General features: G+C 58.5%; 1 protein-coding gene across 3 annotated transcripts in view; it reads left to right on the forward strand.

Annotated features, from left to right (window-relative positions):
- Nucleotides 1-11,010, forward strand: part of UBASH3A (ubiquitin associated and SH3 domain containing A) — a 40,041-nt gene that overhangs the window by 24,104 nt on the left and 4,927 nt on the right. For all 3 annotated transcript variants that reach the window (XR_001138122.1, XM_012659975.1, XM_012659976.1), the window contains exons 8-10: nucleotides 4,015-4,114; nucleotides 6,630-6,752; nucleotides 8,711-8,803. Coding sequence is in view for 2 of the 3 variants with exons in the window: in XM_012659975.1 (XP_012515429.1) it covers nucleotides 4,015-4,114; nucleotides 6,630-6,752; nucleotides 8,711-8,803 (316 nt within the window). In the remaining variant the exon portion in view is untranslated. The remainder of the gene's footprint in view (nucleotides 1-4,014; nucleotides 4,115-6,629; nucleotides 6,753-8,710; nucleotides 8,804-11,010) is intronic.

Here is an 11,010-nt window from a genome sequence, read left to right on the forward strand (position 1 = left end):
GTCGGTGTCCACCACAGGCCAGGCCCTGGTGCCTGAGGGGGGGACGCTGTGGTCTGGCCCATTCCTGAGTCCCCAGAGCAGGGTTTGGGCCTGGTCTGTAAAGCTCGTTGGTTCAATAAACCACAGAATGACCGAATGGCCCTTTTGGGACTTGCTATCAGATCAGCCTGAGGCCAAAGCTCACCCCTTGTTGTGGATTGAATTGTGTTCCAACAAAAGCCTATACTGCAGCCCTAACCTCCGGACCTCCGAATGGGATCCTGTTTATAGAGAGAGCCTTTAAGGAGGTGATTAAGTTCAAACGAGGTCAGGAGGGCGTCCCTGATCCAATCCAACTGGTGTCCTTATAAGAAGAAATGAGGACTCAGACATGCACAAAGGGACGACCTGTGGGGGCACAGGGAGGAGACGCCGTCTGCAAGGCAAGGAGAGAGCCTCCGAGGAACCAGCCCTGCCACACCTTGACCTGGGACTTCCCGCCTCCAGGACTGGAGAGAACTCATGCTGCTGCTCCAGCCTCGGTCTGCGGTCCTTGTCAGGCAGCCCCAGCCGACCAACACGCTTCCCCTCCTGCCCCCCGCCCCCTGCCGTCCCCGAGAGCCTGTCAGAGGCTGGGCTGAGCTCGCGGAACAGGAGCTGAGCGCAAGGCACTAGATGCTGGGAAGACAACAGGGACCCTCTTCAGACAGGTCTTCAGTCGCAGAGAACGGCCCCAGCCCGCCAGCCACACACAGACAAAAACGGGCTCCTCGCGCCAGACTCCTGGGCTCCGACAGCTCAGGCTGGACTCGCCGCCCTCGGCGGGGAAGAGAGCAAGGAGGCCGGGGCCGGGCTGTCCCCAGGCTGTGCCCCTCCCAGACTGAGGAGGGCCTGGCATGGAAGCCTCCGCCTGTGTCTGAACTCGCTGGTGCTCTCAGTGGATGAAAAGAGAACATTCGCCTCCCCGTGAACTGGACCCCTTACTTCATCTGACGTCGCCCCGTCTGTATAGTGGAAAACTGTGGCCACAGGCACCGTGGGAGGCTGAATGATGGCCCCGGAGACAGGAGGTCCTCAGCCTGGAGTCCTTGCGTATGACCTTATACAGAAAAAGGGCCTTTGCTGGTGGCAATGAGTTAGGATCTTGAGGTGGGGAGATGATCCTGGGCTGTCTGGGGGGCCCTAAACCCAGTCACAAGTGTCCTCCCAGGAGAAAACCAGAGTGGGGTCTCCCACACGCGGAAGAAGGGGGCAGCACACGAAGGCAGAGGCAGAGATTGCAGCGACGCAGCCGCAAGCCCAGAACACCTAGAGCCACCTGCAGAACAAGCCAGAACACCTGGAGCCACCTGCAGAACAAGCCAGAACACCTGGAGCCACCTGCAGCCACCTGGAGCCGGAAGAGGCAAGGAACGGATTCTCCAGGGCAGCCTCTGAGGCGTGCGACCTGCCAACACCTGGACTTTGGACTTCTGGCCTCTGGGACTGCGAGAGAACCCGCTTGTGGTGACCGGTTAAGGCAGCACCTTCTGTGCCGAGTCGGTGCCGCCCGCCCGTCCTGTAGACCCCGGGGATTAGTCGTTCCATTCCCTTCGGGCCTTCCTCTCACTTGATCATCACGTTCCTCTTGCCAAGTTCCACGTTTCAAAGTTCAAATGCTCTGGGCTCTTCCGGGGAAGGAAATGCTCCACATCCAAACCTCAGCCCGATGTATGGACTGAGATTGTCACCAGGCAGACTGAGCAGATCTGCCCCAGCAGGGGAATGGGATGGGCACTTTCATGTTCATTCTCGTGGGGGAACGACTCCCGGTGTTGGTATAGACGATTTCTGCACAACCATACTGCAAAATGCTCAGGCAGCAAGATAAACCTTCCCTGTGGAGCTCTGCTCCGGGAGGTGAGTGTCCTTGTCTGGCAGCGAACGTGCATTCCTCCAGCAAGAGACGATACTCCCCTTGCCTCGACTGCACACCATGGCGAAGGCCCCGCCCCCTGGCCTGAGTAAATGCACGCACAGCGACTGCAGGCAAATCCGTGGCTTATGTACCTGCCCAGTGTGGTCGGGGCCGTCGAGAGCAGTGCAGTCCCTCAGGTCAGCTGCGAGTCCCACTTTGCTCAGGTCAGTGTGGACCTCATGAGGAAGCCGCAGGGTCTGGCCCCAGAACACCTGTGGGGTGGGCAGGTTTGCCGCCACACTACCTTCTGGACCCCCTCCTTCCCGGCAATCCCGACCACTCTTGCTGAGGAAGCAGCCGCCTGGTGCGGACGCGAGGTTCAATGGCTGTGAGCAGAAGCAGACCCAGCAGGGAGGGTCGGGGCGCTGGCCTGGTTTAAACTGAGTCATGTCCGGGTGGGCATGTCTGATACTAAAGGATTTGCAATTCCCTCTCTAGGACTTGGGGAGTCAGGGCGGTCTGGGCAGCTGTGTGGGGGTTTCTGAGGGGGGAGGGACCATGTCTCGTCACCTCTCCTCACCCCGCTCAGTAGCAAGACACGAGAACGTCACGCTCCCATTTCAACCCAGAGAGCTGTGTGGTCAGGACGGGCAGGGCAGAGGTAAGGCCCCTGCACTGCCTCCTGCCCAGCTGTCCTGCCTGGTCACCTCCCTGCAGGTGCAACCAAGTCCTGCCTCCCGCCAGAAGTGCCCAGCCCACTTCCTGCAGCAGGCGCTGTCCACTCTGCCCCCTCCCTCTCTGCCCGTGACTTGACTTCCCATGTTTGTCCCTCAGGCCAGAGACATCTGCAGCTCTCTGGGGGAGGGCCCCTGGGGGCTGCGGCTATGAGTCCCAGTATATGACACACTCCCTCCCACAATGCCATGTCACAGGGATGCTGATGGCACAAGCCCTCGGAGCCCCCAGGCAGCACGGGCCTGGCGCCAGGCGGTGCCTCTCTGGGGCTGGGCATGTAAGTGCAGGGTCGACGTCAACCGGCCCAGTAGTGCCCTCCAGGGTGACAGCCAAGTCTCAGTGTTTCCCTCAAGGGTCCCAGCTACGTCTGGGGCTCCTGGCACAGGGCTTATGCTGTCCTGGTACCCCTGGTTGGTTCGGCCCTTGGCACTCTGCTCTCTGACCGTGGGATCATCCTCTGCTCTCACTGACTCTCTCCGTCTCATTTGCTGCAGGCTCCTCTCGAGGTTCCCCCCATCCCACCAGCGTGGGGAAAATGGGCAGCCCCAGCTCCCCTGAGGACAGACCCCCCCACACACACACACACAGGAGCCCCCTCCTAAACAGTGTCCCACGTCGCTGCCTGAAGTGTGGCCCTCGGGTTACTTCCCTGAAGCCAGGCCTCCCCAGGAACAGTGTGGCTGTGCTCCCCGCCACTGTGGGGCTCCGAGGCCATCCCGGCTGCCCTCCTCCTGCAGGGGAGGAGTTTGCCAGAGAGCCGCCGTCTCCCGCTGTCTCCGCGGCTCGAAGCCGCTGGCCACTGCCAATGTCACTCACCTGTCAAAAAGAAACAAAGAAAAATAAAATACTGTTGTCCCCTCGCACTCACCCAGACACCGCGAGACACTGCCCTTAATGTGCCAGCACGGGGCCGTCCTGGGGGCTCCTCGGAAGAGGAAAGGCGCCAGCAAAAGCGAAGACTAGACAGAGACATGAGTAGACAACCGATAGATCATCTATATCTATATAACAATAATACATCGTAACAGCCTGTATTATAACAACACGCGTTATAATACAGAGATGGAGAGAATGTCCTTAGCGTCTCTGTAGGGGAAGAAGGACTTAGAGAAGAGAGAAAGTGGGGAAGCAGCTGTGTCGTGTTGCGGGCCGAGCCTGTCTCCTTCATCTCCTTTATGGTGCTGTAATGCCCAGAAAGTGAGACGTTGGAAGAAATTGAAAGGGTCCCAATTCCCCATCCTCTTTCATTGTAACAACTTCGACAAAACGGGCCATAGCTGTCGGTACCAACAGAGGAAGAGGTTCCCTCTCCAGGCCAGCTGCTGGGTGACAGGAGCGCTGCGGCTGGCGCGAGTCTGGTGACTCGGATGTTAAACTGCACGTGCCCTGCTTCCCGCCCCCAGGCCACAGCGGCGAGGAGGAGCGTGCTGGTGGTGCGCCACGGGGAGAGAGTGGACCAGATCTTCGGGAAGTCGTGGCTGCAGCAGTGTTCCACTCCCGACGGTAGGTCGCGCCCAGGCGGGTCAACAGACAGAAACGCCGTAGGTCCCACAAATGGTAAATGAGACCCCCGGTCAGTTTCCTTAGATGACACCAGACCCCCCAGGGCGCCGTGCTGTGGGTTGACAGCGTGGAGGTCGCACACGTGGAGTGCGTGCCTGCGCCTGCCGCACCTTTCTCCAGAGGCGTCACGCGTGTGCATTTGCGGGGTGCGGTGTCCACACTGCTGTCCACAACTGCTTTGTGGAAGGCGGAGGGATGGGTATCGATAGTCACTCGGTCCCCGAGTGAACGCCTGGGCAGGTCTTTGCCTCCCAGCAGCACACGTGGGAATTCAGTTAGCGAGTGCCGCAGTGACTTTAGAGCAGGGCACCCCGAACTGCCGGCTCTGAACCCCGACGCTGCCGGCACGTGCTGTGTCTGTCTCACCTCTGATCTCTGCAAACCAACCCTAATTGCCACAATTTCTGGCTCCGCTGCCTAACAGATGGACATACTCTCGAGCACGTCTCTTGCATACCCAGCTTTGCCCAGGGCTTGCTATATAAATTAGTTATCAAACATGGTGATAAAGTCCATGCACAGTGGCCGGGCTGGCTGAGCCCTTCTGGGATCCCTGCAGGTGCCCAGCAAGCCCAAGAAAGGGGGCGATGAGTGGGGAAAACCCCTGGCAGATGATAAGTGCACACCCGAAAAATCTGAGCAGATGACATCATGACCAAACACGCCTCCGAGAGCACACGGAGCTGACGACATGGTCGTCTCTATGTAACAAGGTCAAGCAGAGACATGAGGGCTTAAGAAAGAAGCAAGGAGGCAGCGGGGAGCTGGGGATGAATCGACATCCAGCCATGCAGGAAACTTCCCTGCAACACGCGGTTATTGAGACCACACGCTGAAACAGCACACCGCGCCCTTGTGTGGTGGCGGCAGGGGGGAACCGGCACAAAGCGGCCAACACCAGAAATAGTCACTGGGCTTCACAGAAAAAGAAAATAGATTTGGTCGTCTAGACAAACAGTCAAGTCACCTATAAGGGAAAATATTTTAAAGGAGCTAGAAATTCCCGGATGAAAGGAAACGCTGGGTGGGTCTTACAAGGTGGAGAAGCCCCCCATAAAGTGAACAGTCTAATTTGTCTGAATGCTGTGTATTGCACGGTTTAATCAATTACAGTGGGGTATTTGGCCACATCCTTCCCCAGGTGACCAACCCCAGGGACACAGAGATTTGGGGGCTCTGCTGTCCTCTCTGCTCAGCTCGATTCTGGCCCTGCATCCACCCTCTACAGGGGGGCCCCTTTCACCCCATCTCCTGCACCCTGTCCCCACGTCCTTGTCCTCTTCTGAGCTCTACTCTCAGCTGCCCAGAGGGACCACAGATGAAGTGTCAGGGACAGCAAAAGACCTAAATGGAGTTGTTAACATTTTTTGGATCACAGATGCCTTTGAGAATACGATAAAGTTGATGGACCTTCTCTTTGAAAAAAAACATTTAAAACTGCCTCTCCCAGTGAACATAGCAAACCCTGGCATTGCAGAAAGGCCTCTAAAGCTCATGGTTCAAACGAGAGTCTCAGCCGATGGAAATTCCAGGGAGGGAGTGTTCAGAAAAATCCTGCGTGGAACCTCAGGAATGGGGCATGCAAGATCCCTGCCGCCTCCCTCCGCGTCCGTGAAAAGCTGGGGCTGGGGGCTCTGCCAGGGTCTACTGGTGGCCAGTAGGTTTGGGGTTTGGGGTCACTGGGGAGGGCGGGAGGGAAAACCAATCGCACTGGCAGGAGCGGTGTGGCGTCCTCTGTAAGGACAACCCATCATTTTGACAATGAGACCACATGCTACCACTGGCATTATCCCACTGACTCCCCAGAACATCACTGTCGTTTTCCCCTTTTTACTGATGAGAGAGATTAACTCGTTTGTTTGTAGTCACACAGAGAGGAGCTGGTGGTACAGGAATTTGCCCTCAGGCTGTCAAATCTTAGACCTCAAGGTCAAACTGGAAGGGACCATGCACTGTGCAGCCTCGGGGCGGGATGCCGGAGAGCCCAGTGAACCACCGGGTTTCTAGCCTGGCCCGGAGTTTGGGGCGTCTGTCCCCTGAGCAACGTGATAGGTTTAAAGCTACGGGAATGGGTCAAATTCCACCTAATTAATTGATGCCAACTTGAGATTCTTACCGAGTCAGGCGGACTCACACCTGGAGACATTCAGTTTTCCGCCGGGACGTTGCCTGAGTGAATCTTCATGGGAGGTTCTGGGAGGACAGAGAGGGGTGCACGGTTCCTGGGCCGAAATCTAAGCTTCAGTGTTGGACGAAATGTCGCGCGCCCAGCCGCCTGAGCAGCATTTTCCCCCGGAATTGAAGGCACACCGCAGAGCACGTTCAGGAAACAGCACAGTTGACAACGATTTAAGTTATGACCTTGCTGGCAGAGTGGGTCTTGTCTTGGGGGTTTGTGGAACGAATCCCCACTAACTTGGTGAAACTGAACATCTGATGCTTATTTATAATTTAGGAAAATACTACAGGCCAGACCTGAACTTCCCCTGCAGCCTGCCCCGACGGAGCAACGGCATCAAAGGCTTCGAAAGCGACCCGCCGTTGTCGTCCTGCGGAGTTTTCCAGTCCAGAATCGCAGGTGTGTCTGGGCCGCCTGGCGGGAAGGGACGGGGGACGTACCGATGATGAGGGGCAGAGGTCTGGACCAGGGATGGACGGGTGGGGAAGTCGGGAGGAATGAAAGACAGACAGGCATGAAAATAAACAAAGAGGGGAGGCAAATTCAGCACCTCTGTGCACACTGGGGATGGCATTGAAAAAGTTAAAAACCACATGTCCTCATTGATTTTATTTCAAAATCTGTCACTTTGAGCTTTTGCCTTATGTCTGGGGGTTCTGGTTCCACCTGACTGAGTTTTTGGGATGAAAGAGACCGTTGAGTTCATCTTCATTGTATAAAGTCAGAAAGTCCCGCGGCTGGTTAAGCGAAGGGACTCGCTGGGCCCCGCCCACCGTGGTGTGCTCATGGCGTCAACCGCCGGCTCTGGGCGGGGCGGGGAGCCCTGATTCCGGCAGTTTTCTGATTTCAGTGGTGAAAATACTGAACCCACAGGACCACTGACTTCAGACTCCCGACGTGGGGTCACTGGACGCAGAGTCGGGAGGAGGTGACGGTTGCTCTCCTGGGAGTCGGCGTGAGCCTGCTCCGCACAGCCCGCGGGGCTCCTGCTCCGGCGGGGTGCGTGTGCATGTGCGTGCGTGTGTGTGTGTGCGCGTGTGTGCGTGTGTGCATGTGTGTGCATGTGTGTGTGTGCGTGCGTGCGTGTGTGCGTGTGTCTGTACGTGCCCACCCTCTGTAACGCACCTTCGCGGCTCTGGGCTCCGTGCCTGAGCCCTCGCACGGACGTCTGCCCCTCTGGGTGTGTGCACGGGGAGCGGCGTGGATGGTGTCTGCGTGGGCAGTCGTCGGCCTCCGAGCGTTTGCTGGGGCTGCTGTGACAAAGCCCACAGACCGCATGGCTCAAACAGCAGTCACTCACCGCCTCACCTCTCTGGAGGCCGCGAGTCCCAGACCACAGTGTCGGCAGGGCTGGTCCCTTTGGGGCTTCGAGAGCAGGATATGTCCCGGCCTCTCCCCCTGCCTTGCAGGTGACGTCCTCTCCTTGCATCTTCACATTGCCGTCTTTCCGTGTGTGTCTCTGTCCAAGTTCCCCCTCTTACAAGGGTGGATAAGAGCCACCCTAATTTTATCTTCATCGAGGTGCCCACCTTAAACTCGATGACTGTGTAGAGACCCTATGGCCACATAAAGTCGCATTCTGAGGTAGCAGGGGTTAAGACTCCACCGTGTCTTCTTTGGAGAGGGACATGATTCAGCCTCCACTAGAGCCTGGCTGCCTTGGGTGCCACGCAGTTTTGGTGCCATAGGGACCTGCTTCTCTCCCGAAGGGCAGGGCTTCGGCTGTCACGGAGGAGATGTGGCTTGTAGGCTTGTCCTTCCACGAGCCTCAGCAGGTCTTGAGTTTTCTGTTGCTGGGGAACAAATTGCCACAGACTTAACGCAATACCCATTTGTTGGCTCGCAGCTCCGCAGATCAGAAACCCCGGCGTGGCGCGGGTGGCTCTCTGCTCGGGTCTCACAGCCTGAAACCAAGGTCTCCGCCGAGCCGAGCTCCCACCTGGAGCTCAGGTCCCTGCAGACCCATCCAGGCTGTCAGAGGACTGAGATCTGCTCCTTGCTGGCTATGAGCTAGGGACTGTCTCAGCTCCTGAGACTGTCCATGTTCCTTCACATGGTCCCCATGTGAAGCCAGCAATGGAACGTTTTTTGCATGCAGAATCTCTCTCACTGCTAATCTCTGACTTCTTTTCTGTGACTGGCTGGAGAAAATCTCTGCTTTTCAAACATTCGCCTGACTTGCTCAGGCCCACCTGGGATCTCTCTTCTGCCATATAACACAGTCGCAGGTTCCACCACACTCAGGGGGTTATGCAGGTGCGTCCGCCAGGGGTGGACATCAGGGGCCCCCCTAGGGGAGCCGGCCACCGTCGGAGGCCAGAACCACAAAGGGGCGTTTTCCACCTGCTGTTTTCCAGGGGCCGCGCTGCTGGACACTGGTGTCAGAGTGACCTCTGTGTTCGCCTCCCCAGCCCTCCGCTGTGTGCAGACGGCCAAACTCATCCTGGAAGGTCAGTGAGAACTTCAGGGGCTTCCCACGTAGCCCCGACCTCACGGCTATTCTCCAGGGCAGCGGGAAGCGAGTGGGGTGGGGCTGGATGGTTGGCAGCTGTGGCCATGTCGGAGTCGTAGGCAGGCACGAGCCCATCGTCCTAGGACGGCCGGAAGGCACGTGGAGACTGTGAGTCTTTCTGGAATGCCAGGACTGGGAGACCAGTAGGGGTGGCGGAGCTGAGTGTGGGGCCTGTCCTCACACTGTTCCCCTTTGGCTTCCTTCTACCTAGCACTTAAGGAAACACCTGGAAGTGGGCTTCAGAAACCTAGAGAGCTGGGAACTGCTATGTCGCTTCCAAGTCCAAAATGCGCAACTCTTCCCAGGCAATGCCGCCTGCCAGTGGGAGCTGTCCAGCGCCTTCCGAGGCTGACGCATGTCAGGAAGCGAAGGGTGGAGGCTGCTGCAGCTTCCACCTACGGGAAGGAGAAAGTCCCTGCCCGGAGCAGGTGGCCTGGGCTCTGCTCCTCCCTGTGTGGGGAGAGGGGCGGGATCTGGCTCCCCAGGCAGGGACTGGCCGTGGCCAGGAGCACAGACTGTCCCTCCACGGTGGTGGGAGAGAGGGCAGAGCAGCCACACAGATGCGGAGGGTGGGCGAACGGGAGGGCTTGCCCGACTCTCTCAGAGACCTAGGAAGGCAGCTCACCCAGGGAGGGGAGCAAGGAGGTGGAGGTTGGAGGTTTGGGGAGGCTGGAGGTGTGACATGGCTGTCGGGGAGCAGGGCCAGGGCACGGACTGGGAAGTGCAGGTGACCACTGGGCAGCGCCAGGAGCCACCTGAGGTTGGCGAGCGTGAGCTTAAATGGAGACATGTGGGCTGAGCCTGGGGTTTCCCCCCCCCGCCCGGTGTTGGCAGGGAGTAGGGGGAGGGCTGGATCTGACGGAGGGGGGTTGGGAAGTGAGAACAAGGCCACAAGAGAGCGTGTGAGGCATTGGGGTGTATCGAGGCCGTGGCCATGCCAAGGATTTTCAGCTGGGGCGGGTGAGCGGCAGGAAAAAGGTGAGCAATGGAGCAACGTCTGGGGGGTGCTGGGTGTCCCTGATCCCTGGGGGGCTCAGTCGCTGGAATGACAAGCCCCATGGCGAAGGGGAGGAGCGCCCCAGGCAGGCAGGGGAGGTGCACCCCTGCAGGAGAGGGGTCTCGGGGAGAGGCTGGCGCTGCCTGCAGACGGGTGTTGCCAGACTTTCTCCTGGAACAGTGTCAGAGGCAGGGGCGGCGGAGCTGCTGCCATGCCGTGATCAGCCACACAGGTGCCCCCCGGCTCCCAGCTCCCGTGTCCACAGGTCCCCAGCCCCCCCAGGGGAGCTCTGCCCCAGCACCTTCCAACCCTGAGGGGCAGCACGGGGCACATCCAGCCCTTTCCTGTGTTCTCATGAACTTTCTCTTCCATAAACCAGTCTCTAGTTTTGTGAAGCATAAAGCTCAATTTGATCAGCAAGGAGCAGCCATGACCCACTTTCCACCACTGAAAACGTTAGGCAGTTCCCGTCTACACCCGGCCTTGTGGCTGTTCCTTCACTCTCTGTCATTTTCCTCCCTATCGTGGCGTCGGACCCTGAGCCCCCCCTGCACAGGGCTTCAGGTCACCGAGACAGAAATACCCATTTATTTCACCTGGCGTTGGGGCTCGCGTGCTAATTGCGTCGCCCTCTGATCCCAAAATGTGCGACTTCAGTGCAGCTTGACCCTGAGGACAAGGCACGGCTTCCTAACGCCCCTCGTCCTCTCCCCACTGAGGCACGCACACGCACACGCACAGCCCCACACGCTCACACATGCCACACACCACACGCACACCTCAGGCTTTCGTTCAGCTGCTGAGTCACACTCTAGTCCTGGGGGAATGAGATTGAGAGGAGATGTGACCCAGCCCAGGCACCGTGGTCCCCGTGTCAGGCTCGCTGTTTCCGCACTCAGATCGGTAGGCCCCCATGCCTTCCCTTGTTCAGGAAGGAGCGAGACGTGAGCAGCGTCCCCCACCCCAGCCCTTGACGCCCCCCATTTAATGAGAGTATTTTGTTCTAAACCACGTGGGATGCCGCTGCTCTCCCACCAACCTCCAACCACTTCGGCGTCCGCCCTTGCCCGGCGGCCCACTAGCCAGCGGGGTGAAAGGTCACAGACCACCTGTGTCCGGCCAGGCCGGCCACAACCGTCTCCTCCCAC

Source organism: Propithecus coquereli, unplaced genomic scaffold (genome assembly GCF_000956105.1).
Source record: "Propithecus coquereli isolate 6110/MARCELLA unplaced genomic scaffold, Pcoq_1.0 Scaffold644, whole genome shotgun sequence".
In the NCBI taxonomy this organism is placed as follows: domain Eukaryota; kingdom Metazoa; phylum Chordata; class Mammalia; order Primates; family Indriidae; genus Propithecus; species Propithecus coquereli.